Source organism: Salvelinus sp. IW2-2015, unplaced genomic scaffold, assembly GCF_002910315.2.
Source record: "Salvelinus sp. IW2-2015 unplaced genomic scaffold, ASM291031v2 Un_scaffold793, whole genome shotgun sequence".
NCBI lineage: Eukaryota > Metazoa > Chordata > Actinopteri > Salmoniformes > Salmonidae > Salvelinus > Salvelinus sp. IW2-2015.
This window is the reverse complement of record NW_019942616.1, coordinates 452,722-467,304: the sequence shown is the minus strand read 5'-3', so window position 1 is coordinate 467,304 and position 14,583 is coordinate 452,722. Positions and strand designations below refer to the sequence as shown.

Genomic DNA, 14,583 nt, shown 5'->3' with positions numbered 1-14,583 from the left:
TCTAGGTGTACGTATTACTGGTATTAGGTGTGGGTAACTGTATTTAGTGGTGTAAGGTACTAGTACAGTACACTGTATTAGGGTTGGGCTATTACTGTATTGGTGTGTTATTACTGTATTAGGTGTGGTATACTGTATTAGGTTGTACAGTATACTGTATGTGGGCTGTGGTACACTGTATTAGGGTATGTAGGTATACTGATTAGGGTGTGGAATATACCTGATAGGGTGCATACATATACTGTATTAGGTGTGACAGGTATACTGATTAGGGTGTACAAAAAAAAATGTATACTTGTATCTAGGGTGTGGGTTACCAGTTACATATACTGTATTTAGGGTTGTGGTACACTGTATTAGGTTAAACAGTATACTGTATGTAGGGTTGGTATACTGTATTAGTATCTGTACAGCTTACTGTATTTAGGGTGTACAGTTATTACTGATTTAGGGTGTACAGTTACTGTATTAGGGTGTGGCGTTACAACCTGTATTAGGGTGTGGGTTACACTTTTATTAGGGTGTGGGTACACTGCTATTTAGGTGTACAGTGATACTGTATTAGGTGTACAGTATACTGTATTAGGTTGGGTACAGTATACTGTATTAGGGTGTGGGATATACTGTATTAGGGTGTGCAGTATACTGTATTAGGGTACAGTATACTGTATTAGGGTGTGGGTACAGTATACTGTATTAGGGTGTGGTATACTGTATTAGGGTGTGCAGTATACTGTATTAGGGTGTGGGTATACTGTATTAGGTGTGGTACACTGTATTAGGGTTACAGTATACTGTATTACAGTACAGACCAGGTCGAGGAGTTTGTGCAGAGTCTCTGTAGGGTCGTCTGTGATCTCTGTGCTGGACGGCAGCAGTCCTCTAAGTCTCTGAGCCACACTGAGAGATGCTGTCCTATCCTTGCCTGCAATACACAGATATAGTCAGTCAGTCAGTCATCATTCATTCACTCACCATTTTTTACCTGTTGTTGCTGTGTCAGACTAGCACCTGTTATTGCTGCTGTTATCTTACCTGTTGTTTTAGCTAGCTCTCCAATCAAGACCTGCAATCACTTTATGCCTTATTGTATCTCTCTCAAATATCAATATGCCTTGCATACTGTTGTTCAGGCTAGTTTTCATTGTCATTGTTGGTTTTGCAATGGACCCTGTAGTTCCACTCTCCGTACCTCTGATACCCCTTTGTCCCACCCCCACACATGCGGTGACCTCACCCATTGAGACCAGCATGTCCAGAGATACAACCTCTCTTATCATCACCAGTGCCTGGGCTTGCCTCCGCTGTACCGCGCCCCTCCATACCCCTGTCTGCACATTATGCCCAGAATCTATTCTACCACGCCATAATCTGCTCCTTTTATTCTTTGTCCCCAACGCTCTAGCGACCAGTTTTGATAGCCTTTAGCCGCACCCTCATCCTACACTCCTCTGTTCCTCGGGTGATGTGGAGGTAAACCCAGGCCCTGCATGTCCCCAGTCACCCTCATTTGTTGACTTCTGCGATCGAAAAAGCCTTGGCCTCATGCATGTCAACATCAGAAGCCTCCTCCCTAAGTTTGCCTTACTCACCGCTTTAGCACACTCTGCCAATCCTGATGTCCTTGCCGTGTCCGAATCCTGGCTTAGGAAGGCCACCAAAATTCTGAGATTTCCATACCCAACTATAACACTTTCCGTCAAGATAGAACTGCCAAAGGGGAGGAGTTGCAATCTACTGCAGAGATAGCCTGCAAAGTTCTGTCATACTTTCAGAGGTCTATGCCCAAACAGTTCGAACTTCTAATTTTAAAAATTAATCTCTCCAGAATAAGTCTCTCACTGTTGCCGCCTGCTACCGACCCCCCTCAGCTCCCAGCTGTGCCCTGACACCATCTGTGAATGATCGCTCCCCATCTAGCTTCAGAGTTTGTTCTGTTAGTGGACCTAAACTGGGATATGCTTAACACCCCGCAGTCCTACAATCCAAGCTTGATCCTCAATCTCACACAAATCATCAAGGAACCCACCAGGTACAACCCTAAATCCGTAACATGGCACCCTAATAGACATTATCCTGACCAACCTGCCCTCCAAATACACCTCTGCTGTCTTCAATCAAGATCTCAGCGATCACTGCCTCATTGCCTGTATCCGCCACGGTCTGCGTCAAACGACCACCCCTCATCACTGTCAACGCTCCCTAAAACACTTCTGCGAGCAGGCCTTTCTAATCGACCTGGCCCGGGTACCCTGGAAGGATATTGACCTCATCCCGTCAGTTGAGGATGCCTGGTCATTCTTTAAATGTTACTTCCTCACCATATTAGACAAAGCATGCTCGTTCAAAAATGCAGAACCAAGAACAGATATAGCCCTTGGTTCACTCCAGACCTGACTGCCCTCGACCAGCACAAAAACATCCTGTGGCGAACTGCAATAGCATCGAAGAGCCCCCGCATATGCAACTGTTCAGGGAAGTCAGGAACCAATACACGCAGTCAGTCAGGAAAGCAAGGCCAGCTTTTTCACGCAGAAATTCGCATCCTGTAGCTCTAACTCCAAAAATTCTGGGATACTGTAAAGTCCATGGAGAACAAGCACCTCCTCCCAGCTGCCCACTGCACTGAGGCTAGGTAACACGTCACCACCGATAAATCCGTGATAATCGAAAGACTTCAACAAGCATTTCTCAATGGCTGGCCATGCCTTCTTCCTGGCGACTCCAACCTTGGCCAACAGGCCCCCCCCCCCCGCTGCTACTCGCCCAAGCCTCCCAGCTTCTCCTTTACCCAAATCCAGATAGCAGATGTTCTGAAAGAGCTGGAAAACCTGGACCCATACAAATCAGCTGGGCTTGACATCTGGACCCCCTATTTCTGAAACTGTCCGCCGCCATTGTCGCACCCCCTATTACCAGCTGTTCAACCTCTCCTTCGTATCATCTGAGATCCCCAAGGATTGGAAAGCTGCCGCGGTCATCCCCCTCTTCAAAGGGGGAGACACCCTGACCCAAACTGTTACAGACCTTAATCCATCCTGCCCTGCTATCTAAGGTCTTCGAAAGCCAAGTCAACAAACAGATCACTGACCATCTCGAATCCCACCTTACCTTCTTCGCTGTGCAATCCGGTTTCCGAGCCGGTCACGGATGCACCTCAGCCACGCTCAAGGTACTAAACGACATCATAACCGCCATCGATAAAAGACATTACTGTGCAGCCGTCTTCATCGACCTGGCCAAGGCTTTCGACTCTGTCAATCACCATATTCTTATCGGCAGACTCAGTAGCCTCGTTTTTCTAATGACTGCCTGCCTGGTTCACCACTACTTTGCAGACAGCAGTGTGCTCAAATCGGAGGGCAGTTGTCCGGTCCTCTGGCAGTCTCTATGGGGTACCACAGGGTTCAATTCTCGGCCGACTCTTTTCTCTGTATACATCAATGATGTTGCTCTTGCTGGCGGGCGATTCCCTGATCCACCTCTACGCAGACGACACATTCATATACTTCCGGCCCTTCCTTGGACACTGTGCTATCTAACCTCCAAACGAGCTTAATGCCATACAACACTCCTTCCTGGCCTCCAACTGCTCTTAAACGCTAGTAAAACCAAATGCATGCTTTTCAACCGTTCGCTGCCTGCACCCGCACGCCCGACTAGCATCACCACCCTGGACGGTTCCGACCTAGAATAATGTGGACATCTATAAGTACCTAGGTGTCTGGCTAGACTGCAAACTCTCCTTCCAGACTCATATCAAACATCTCCAATCCAAAATCAAATCAAGAATCGGCTTTCTATTCCGCAACAAAGCCTCCTTCATCACGCCGCCAAACTTACCCTAGTAAAACTGACTATCCTGCCGATCCTCGACTTCGGCGATGTCATCTACAAAATAGCTTCCAACACTCTACTCAGCAAACTGGATGCAGTTTATCACAGTGCCATTCGTTTTGTTACTAAAGCACCTATACGACCCACCACTGCGACCTGTATGCCCTAGTCGGCTGCCCTCGCTACATGTTCGTCGTCCAGACCCACTGGCTCCAGGTCATCTACAAAGCTATGCTAGGTAAAGTGCCGCCTTATCCAGTTCACTGGTCACGATGGCTACACCCACCCGCAGCACGCGCTCCAGCAGGTGTATCTCACTGATCATCCCTAAAGCTAAAACCTCATTTGGACGCCTTTCCTTCCAGTTCTGCTGCCTGCGCGACTGGAACGAATTCAAAAATCTCTGAAGTTGGAGACTTTTACTCCCTCAACAACTTAAAAATCTGCTATCGCAGCAGCTAACCGATCGCTGCAGCTGTACATAGTCCATCTGTAAACTACCCACCCCAATTTACCTACCTCACCCCCCATACTGCTTTTATTTATTTACTTTTCTGCTCTTTTGCACACCAGTACCAAATCTCTTCTTGCACATGATCATCTGATGAATTATCACTCCAGTGTTAATCTGCTAATTGTAATTATTCGATTTATTGCCTACCTCATGCCTTTTGCACACATTGTATATAGATTCTCTTTTTTCTACCATGTTATTGACTTGTTTATGTTTACTCCATGTGTAACTCTGTGTTGTCTGTTCACACTGCTATGCTTTATCTTGGCCAGGTCGCAGTTGCAAATGAGAACTTGTTCTCAACTAGCTACCTGGTTAAATAAAGGTGAAATAAAAAATAAATAAATAAAAAAATTCTGTACAAACAGCCTCACTTCTGTTGTCTTAAACACAATGATATCAATGATATTTCAGTGCCTTCATAAGTATTCAGACCCCTTGACTTTTTCCACATTTTGTTACGTCACAGCCTCTAAAAGGATTAAATTGTTATTTTTTTGTCCTCCTCAATCTACACACAATAACCCTAATGACAAAGCAAAAACGGACATAAAAAATTTACATAAATATTCAGACCATCTACTCAGTATTTTGATAAAGTACCTTTGGTAGCGATTACAGCCTCGAGTCTTCTTGGTATGATGCTACATGCTTAGCACACCTGTATTGGAGAGTTTCTCACATTCTTCTCTGCAGATCCTCTCAAGCTCTGTCAGGTTGAATGGAGAGCGTTGCTGCACAGCTATTTTCAGGTCTCTCCAGAGATGTTCGATCAGGTTCAAGTCCAGGGTCTGGCTGGGCCACTCAAGGACATTCAAAAATTGTCCCGAGCCACTCCTGCATTATCCTGGCTATGTGCTTAGGGTCGTTATACTTTTGAAGGTGAACCTTCGCCCCAGTCTGAGTCGCCGAGTGCTCTGGAGCAGGTTTTCATCAAGATCTCTCTGTACTTTGCTCCGTTCATCTTTCCCTCGATCCTGACTAGTCTCCCAGTCCCTGCCGCTGAAAACATCCCCACAGAATGCACCACCATGCTTCACCGTAGGGATGGTGCCAGGATTACTCCAGACATGACGCTTGGCATTCAGGCCAAAAAGTTCAATCTTGGTTTCATCAGATCAGAGAATCTTGTTTCTCATGGTCTGAGAGTCCTTAGGTGCCTTTTGGCAAACTCCAAGCGGGCTGTCATGTGCCTTTTACTGACGAGATGGCTTCCGTCGTCGGCCACTCTACCATAAAGGCCTGATTGTGTGAGTGCTGCAGAGATGGTTGTCTCCTCTGAAAGGTTCCCCATCTCCACAGAGGAACTCTAGAGCTCCGTCAGAGTGACCAAGGCTCTTCTCCCCCGATTGCTCAGTTTGGCTGGACGGCCAGCTCTTGGAAGAGTCTTGGTGGTTCTAAACTTTATCAATTTAAGAATGCTGGAGGCCACTGTGTTCTTGGACCTTCAATGCTGCAGACATTTTTTGGTACCCTTCCCCAGATCTGTGCCTCGACACAATCTTGTCTCGGAGCTCAACAAGACAATTCCTTCGACCTCATGGCTTGTTTTTGCTCTGACATGCCCTGTCAACTGTGGGACCTTATAGAGACAGGTGTGTGCTTTCCAAATCATGTCCAATCCAATTGAATTTACCACAGGTGATTCTAATCAAGTTGTAGAAACATCTCAAGGATTAACAATGGAAAGAGATCTCAATTTCGAGTCTCATTGCAAAAGGTCTGAATAATTATGTTTTAAAAAACATTTCTAAAAACATTTCTAAAAACCTGTTTTCGCTTTGTCATTAGACTATTGTGTGTAGATTGAATAAGGCTGTAATGTAACAAAATGTAAAAAAGTCAAGGGTCTGAATACTTTCCAAATGCACTGTATATCAATATTACATAAGATATTTATATACATCATTCACTGTGATACACTCAAACTTACAGAACATTAACTTCCATGTTTCTGTGTCTTGTTAAGTGGAGACAATACAGTATATTCAATACAGTTACCTTCTGGCCTTAGTGGGCGGGACTTTTTCCTGTCCGTCTCCGCCAGAAGCAGGAAGTGATCGCTGCGCCTCCTGAGCTGCTGTTCGAAGGCGACCGAAAAGCGTCCGCCATTAGCAACGCCTCCTCCATCCTCCTGCCATGGCCCTCCAGCTACAACACCAAACAACGTTTACTTCACTACATTCCTAAAGAAAATATTTACTTTTTTATCCTATACATTTCCCTGACCGCAAAAAATACTCTTACTTTTAGAATCTCAGGCAGGACAGAATTATGGTCCATACACGCACCTATCAATATAACCATTGTTCATCCTTACTGCCTCTGATCTGGCGGAACACTAAACACAAATACTGTGTTGTAAGATGATGAGGTTGAAGTGTGCCACTGTGGGTCTGAGAGTCCTTTAGGTGCCTTTTGGCAAACTCCAAGCGGGCTGTCATGTGCCTTTTACTGACGAGTGGCTTCCGTCTGGCCACTCTACCATAAAGGCCTGATTGGTGGAGTGCTGCAGAGATGGTTGTCCTTCTGAAAGGTTCTCCCATCTCCACAGAGGAACTCTAGAGCTCCGTCAGAGTGACCAAGGCTCTTCTCCCCCGATTGCTCAGTTTGGCTGGACGGCCAGCTCTTGGAAGAGTCTTGGTGGTTCTAAACTTATTCAATTTAAGAATGCTGGAGGCCACTGTGTTCTTGGGGACCTTCAATGCTGCAGACATTTTTTGGTACCCTTCCCCAGATCTGTGCCTCGACACAATCTTGTCTCGGAGCTCAACAGACAATTCCTTCGACCTCATGGCTTGGTTTTTGCTCTGACATGCCCTGTCAACTGTGGGACCTTATAGAGACAGGTGTGTGCCTTTCCAAATCATGTCCAATCAATTGAATTTACCACAGGTGGATTCTAATCAAGTTGTAGAAACATCTCAAGGATTAACAATGGAAAGAGATCTCAATTTCGAGTCTCATTGCAAAAGGTCTGAATAATTATGTTTTAAAAAACATTTCTAAAAACATTTCTAAAAACCTGTTTTCGCTTTGTCATTATGACTATTGTGTGTAGATTGAATAAGGCTGTAATGTAACAAAATGTAGAAAAAGTCAAGGGGTCTGAATACTTTCCAAATGCACTGTATATCAATATTACATAAGATATTTATATACATCATTCACTGTGATACACTCAAACTTACAGAACATTAACTTCCATGTTTCTGTGTCTTGTTGAAGTGAGGACAATACAGTATATTTCAATACAGTATACCTTCTGGCCTTAGTGGGCGGGACTTGTTCCTGTCCGTCTCCGCCAGAAGCAGGAAGTGATCGCTGCGCCTCCTGAGCTGCTGTTCGAAGGCGATCCGAAAAGCGTCCGCCATTAGCAACGCCTCCTCCATCCTCCTGCCATGGCCCTCCAGCTACACACACAAACAACGTTTACTTCACTACATTCCTAAAGAAACTATTTACTTTTTTAGTCCTATACATTTCCCTGACCGCAAAAAATACTCGTTACTTTTAGAATGCTCAGGCAGGACAGAATTATGGTCCAATACACGCACCTATCAATATAACGCATTGTCATCCTTACTGCCTCTGATCTGGCGGAAACACTAAACACAAATACTGTGTTTGTAGATGATGAGTGTTGAAGTGTGCCACTGTCTGTCCGTAAAAATAAATACAATCAATTGTGCAGTTTGCGTAATATAAGGATTTTGAAGTACAGCATTGACTTTTACTTTGTACTTTTACTCAAGTATGAACATGTTGTACTTTTTCCACCCCTGTACTTAAGTACATTTAAAACCAGATACTTTTACTCAAGTTAGAGATGTTAACGGTTAGCTGCTGAAAATACATTTGACCGTCATGCGTATCGGTCTATGGGTTAATTTGCATGTTCATTTGTGTGGAATTAAATTGGCGCGTGTGTATTTTCGTTAGTCGTCATGCATTTTATTTTTCCCACGCCCACAGAGCCGAGATAGAGAGGAATACCCTGCCACCTGCGAGAGTAGCGCCTCAAAAAGCCTGTAAACTACCGGAGTGAAACCTGCTGTTCTCAACTCAGTCATTGCGCAACAAATAACAATTCTAAATTGCAATCGCGTGTTAAAGACTTTGGTGACCACGATTTGAAAGGAGCTATTTTATTTCTCAATCTAAACTCGTAAAGCGCGCCTCCAATTCGCCATTCGGATGCATAGGCTATAGCCTTCCTACGGTTGACTATCAGCGCGTCATCCACCACTTTACAATGGGAGCTTGAGGCAGTGTAATTGTTTTAAACCTGAACGTTTTACTTTACTTCAAATAATGACCGCATGTTTTACCTTGCTTCAAAGTAGCCTAGCCAAAATCAGACCATAGAAACGTGGAGGCAATTATTTTATAAAGACTTCCTCATGCCATTAACCAGTATTTCTCTCCTGTTCTATTGGTTTTCATATCAACTTTATTTCGTTATACAGAAGCCAAAGGCACAATCCTCTTCATATTAACTAACCATCATAGTAGTTGCTATTAGATTTCCCCTTCTTCAACATTTCTAACGGAGATTTTCATCTCTGTCACATTTCTGCACGTTAACACTAGAACCMTATTACCTAAACTGGATCAATTGAAAGTGTGGGTTCACAGCTCCAATCCAGATGTGWWGGTCATTACTGAGACTTGGTTAAGGAAGAGTGTTTTGAATACTGATGTTAACCTTTCTGGTTATAACATGTTTTTGGCAAGACAGATCTTCCAAAGGTGGGGGAGTGACAATCTTTACCAAGGATCACCTTCAGTGCTCGGTTGTCTCCACCAAGTCTGTCCRCAAACAATTTGATTTGCTGGTTTTAAGCATTAAACGTTCAAATAGCTCTTTGCTYACTGTTGCTGGGTGCTATCGTCCTCCATCAGCACCGGCCTGTACCCTACCTGCCCTAAGCTCTCTCCTGGCCCCTTACACTAAGTCTGAATTTGTCCTGCTAGGTGACCTACACTGGGACATGCTTAAACCACCTGACCAAGTCTTAAAGAAATGGGACTCCCTAAATCTTTCTCAGATTCTTACCAATCCCACAAGGTACGACGCCAAACACCCAGAAAAGGCTACTCTTCTTGATGTTATCCTCACAAATAATCCTGATAGGTATCAGTCTGGTGTTTTCTGTAATGACCTTAGTGATCACTGTTTTACAGCCTGTGTTCGTAATGGCTGCTCAGTGAAACGACCTGTCCTGATTTGTCATAGACACCTGCCAAAAAACTTTAATGAGCAAGCCTTCCTTCATGAACTGGCCTCTGTAAAATGGTATAGAATCAGCTTGATCCCCTTAATGTCCAACAGGCTTGCTCTACCCTTAACCTTGTTCTGAACACCTCCAAAACAAAGGTCATGTGGTTTGGTAAGAAGAATGCCCCTCTGCCCACAGGTGTGATTACTACCTCTGAGGGTTTAGAGCTTGAGGTAGTCACCTCATACAAGTACTTGGGAGTATGGATAGACGGTGCACTGTCCTTATCTCAGCACATATCAAAGCTGCAGGTTAAAGTTCAATCTAAACTTGGTTTCCTCTATCGTAATCGCTCCTCTTTCACCCCAGCTGCCAAACTAACCCTGATTCAGATGACCATCCTACCCATGCTAGATTACAGAGACATCATTTATAGATCGGCAGGTAAGGGTGTTCTCGAGCGGCTAGATGTTCTTTACCATTCGGCCATTAGATTTGCCACCAATGCTCCTTATAAGACACATCATTGCACTCTATACTCCTCTGTAAACTGGTCATCTCTGTATACCGTCGCAAGACCCACTGGTTGATGCTTATTTATTATATATTTTTTTATTTAACCTTTATTTAACTAGGCAAATCAGTTAAGAACAAATTCTTATTTACAATGACGGCCTACCAAAAGGCAAAAGGCCTCCTGCGGGGACGGGGGCTGGGATTAAAAAATAAATAAAATATAAATATAGGACAAAATACACATCATGACAAGCGAGACAACACAACACAACACTACATAAAGAGAGACCTAAGACAACACAGCAATGATAGCAACACAACATGACAACAACATGGTAGCAGCACAAAACATGGTACCAACATTATTGGGCACAGACAACAGCACAAAGGGCAAGAAGGTAGAGACAACAATACATCACGCAAAGCAGCCACAACTGTCAGTAAGAGTGTCCACAATTGAGTCTTTGAATGAAGAGATGGAGATAAAACTGTCCATTTTGAGTGTTTGTTGCAGCTCGTTCCAGTCGCTAGCTGCAGCGAACTGAAAAGAGGAGCGACCCAGGGATGTGTGTGCTTTGGGGACCTTTAACAGAATGTGACTGGCAGAATGGGTGTTGTATGGAGAGGATGAGGGCTGCAGTAGATTACTCAGATAGGGTGTAGTGAGGCTTAAGAGGGTTTTATAAATGGGTGGGAGGTAGCCTAGTGGTTAGAGCGTTGGACTAGTACCCCTGAACTATGGCAGGTAGCCTAGTGGTTAGCCTAGTGGGTTAGCCTAGTGGGGCGGTACGTGGCCTAGTGGTTAGAGTGTTGGGCCAGTAACCGAAAGGTTGCTAGATAAAATCCCTGAGCTGACAAGGTACAAATCTGTCGTTCTGCCCCTGAACAAGGCAGTTAACCCACTGTTCCTAGGCCGTCGTTGAAAATAAGAATTTGTTCTTAACTGACTTGCCTAGTTAAATAAAGGTTCAAACATTTTTTTTTACAAATAAAAATACGTTACTGCTCTCATCAGGTGCGCAGTTTAGAACGGTGGATACATGACTAAAGTAAATMATTGCATTATGGTAAATTATTTATTATTAGCTGCTTCATTACATGAGTTGCATGTTCACTAACAGGCAATTTTTATAGCATTTTAACWGGAAGACGATAGGCTTGCTATTGTTGCATGTTTCCATCAAGCGGTCCTTGTATGCATGCTTGGTATCAGAGAGGTACTCTACAAAGCACTCTCGCCAAAATCTGTCCAAAATAAGTCCAATGTGTTTCTATAGGCTTATTTTGGGCATAAAGCTGGTCACCTGCCGCCTGCCTTCCTGCCTTGGGACGACTCCCACTGTTAGGGCGGAAACAAAAGCATCTCGTCATTATAAACAGATCTCTGATAGTATTTTCTGTCGGTCACCTCATTTTACTGTTTGGGGAAAATGTAACCGTTTGTTGACCGGTTATTAATGAGGGTTAGTTAGTCGGCAGCAAAATGGACCGAAATTTGTATCCTTAACTCAAGTAGTATTTGACTGAGTGACTTTTACTTGAGTCATTTTCTATTAAGGTATCTTTACTTTTACTCAAGTATGACAATTTAGTACTTTTTCCACCACTGGGCATATAGGCACGTATACCCGCACACACATTTCAGCTAATCATCAAGACCTTGATCAGTTGTATTCAGTGTTTTAGTGCTGGTTTGGAATAAAAGCCTGTACAGCCAGGACCATGTATTAGTGGTTAAGGTGGGTACTCTACCTCTTGTCTTAGTGGTTAAGGTGGGTACTCTACCTCTTGTCTTAGTGGTTAAGGTGGGTACTCTACCTCTTGTCTGAGCTGGAGAACCTGTTTTCGGCTGGCAGCAGCACTCCTGGCACACGGGCAGGCCTCCCTTACATTGGGACACTGGCACGCACCCAACACAGCCAGCTACAGGAGAGAATTAGAACACAGCCAACCACAACACAGACAGAGAATTACTACAACACAGACAGAGAATTAGAACACAGCCAACCACAACACAGACAGAGAATTACTACAACACAGACAGAGAATTATACTGAACAAAAAATATGAACATAACGTGCAAAGTGTTGGTCCCGTGTTTTATGAGCTGAAATAAAAGATACCAGACGTGTTCCATATGCACAAAATTCTCTCAAATTTTATGCACAAATTTGTTTACATCCCTGTTAATGAGCATTTCTCCTTTGCCAAGATAATCCATCCACCTGACAGGTGTGGCATATCAAGATGATTTAACAGCATGATCATTACACAGGTGCACCTTGTGCAGTTTTGACACACAACTCCACAGATGTCTCAAGTATTGAGGGAGTGCGCAATTGGCATGCTGACTGCAGCAATGTCCACCAGAGCTGTTGCCAGATAATTMAATGTTAATTTCTCTACCATAAGCCGCCTCCGACATCTTTTTATAGAATTTGGCAGTACGTCCAAAAGGCCTCACAACCACAGACCAATTCTAACCACGTCAGCCCAGGACCATCCTCATCCGGCTTCTTCACCTGTCTGAGACCAGCCACCCGGACAGCTGATGAAACTGTGTGTTTGCACAACAAAATCCTTTCTGGGCAAACTGTCAGAAACCGTCTCAGGGAAGCTCATCTGTGTGCTCGTCGTCCTCACCAGGGTCTTGGCCTGACTGCAGTTCAGCGTCGTAACCGACATCAGTGGGCAAATGCGCACCTTCGATGGCCACTGGCACGCTGGGGAAGTGTGCTCTTCACGGATAAATTCCGGTTTCAACTGTACCGGGCAGATGGCAGTTGGTTATGGCGTGGTGTGGGCGAGTGGTTTTCTGATTGTCAACGTTGTGAAGAGAGTGCCCCATGGTGGCCGTGGAGTTATGGTATGGGCAGGCATAAGCTACGGGCAACGAACACAATTACATTTTGTTGATGTCAATTTGAATGCAGAGAGATACCGTGACGGGATACTGAGGCCCATTGTTGTGCCATTCATCCACCGCCAACACCTCATGTTTCAGCATGATAATGCACAGCCCCACGTCGCAAGGATCTGTACACAATTCCTGGAAGCTGAAAATGTCCCAGTTCTTCCATGGCCTGCATTCTCACCAGACATGTCACCCATTGAGCATGTTTGGGATGCTATGATCACGGTACGACAGCGTGTTCCAGTTCCCCCATATCCAGCCATGAAGAGGAGTGGGACAACATTCCACAGCCACAATCAACAGCTGATCAACTCTATGATACATGATGTAATCATATAACACAATACATGATGTAATCATATAACATAATACATGATGTAATCATACGACATAATAAATGTAATCATATAACTAATACATGATGTAATCATATAACATAAATTATTTAATCTCTCTCCTCCTGTTCCCTATGAATCTCTCTGGAACCTCCTGCCCTCTCTCTCTCCCTCTGTTCCCTCAGTCTTCTCTCTCCTCCTGTTTCTATGTCTATTCTCTTTAGGTACTCCTGCCCCCCCCCCTCTCTCTCTCCTCCTGTTCCCTCAGCCTCTGTCTCTCTCTGGTCCTCCTGCCCTCTCAATTCAATTCAATTCAATTCAAGGGGCTTTATTGGCATGGGAAACATGTTAACATTGCCAAAGCAAGTGAGGTAGATAATATACAAAAGTGAAAAAAACAATAAAAATGAACAGTAATTTACAATGGTGTTTGTTCTTCACTGGTTGCCCTTTTCTTGTGGCAACAATTCTTGCTGCTGTGATGACACACTGTGGTATTTCTCTCACTCTCTTCCTGTTCCCTCTGTCTCTCTCTTTGTGTCCTCCTACCCTCTCTCTCTCCTCCTGTTCCCTCTGTCTCCGTCTCCGTCTCTGGTTCCTCCTGCCCTTTCTGTCTCCCTCTCTCTGTTTCCCTCTCTCACCTCCAGCACGGTCCCCTGGTCCTCCTCTCTCCCCTGGGTGCATGAAGGCTTGGTCCCCTGGAAGGCTCTCTGTTCCCGGACATTCAGCATGGCTAGGAGTTCCAGACACTGCTGACTCACAACTACACACACACACACACASAGAGAGAGAAGCACATACACTTTCTCAATTACATTGCAAGACAGCGACAAGTATAATTGTTGATTGAGCAGAAGGACTAGGTACCTACCAGTGTTCTCTGTCCTCAGCTCCTGTACCTCCCTCACCCTGTCTCCCAGGCTGTCACTCAGAGCCTTTTTCTCACTGCAAACCCTGCCCACACATACACACTGACCAATCAAAATCTGCAAACCCTATACCCATAAGCACACATCAACCAATCAAAAACGGGAAAAAACCTGCCTTGAATGTAAACCATGACCTCACCTGACATATTTCTGCTCCCAAGACTGCTCAAAGTTCTTGAAGTGCATTTGGTTATAAGTGATCTCCCACTGCAGGCCATTCACTTCCTGTGACAGAATTCATTAAATACATGTTCAAACTGTAAGTACACTGTAATAACCTAGGAAATACTGCATATTTAGATGTATTAAAACAAGC

General features: G+C 44.4%; 1 protein-coding gene across 2 annotated transcripts in view; it reads right to left on the bottom strand.

The window, feature by feature from the left end:
- The window catches only part of ccdc125 (coiled-coil domain containing 125), a 22,797-nt gene that overhangs the window by 2,485 nt on the left and 5,729 nt on the right, over window positions 1-14,583 (bottom strand). For both annotated transcript variants that reach the window (XM_070438348.1, XM_024136177.1), the window contains exons 7-12: window positions 14,407-14,492; window positions 14,210-14,292; window positions 13,980-14,101; window positions 11,908-12,012; window positions 7,614-7,764; window positions 813-925 (exon numbers count right to left, since the gene is read on the bottom strand). In XM_070438348.1, coding sequence (XP_070294449.1) covers window positions 813-925; window positions 7,614-7,764; window positions 11,908-12,012; window positions 13,980-14,101; window positions 14,210-14,292; window positions 14,407-14,492 — 660 coding nt within the window. The remainder of the gene's footprint in view (window positions 1-812; window positions 926-7,613; window positions 7,765-11,907; window positions 12,013-13,979; window positions 14,102-14,209; window positions 14,293-14,406; window positions 14,493-14,583) is intronic.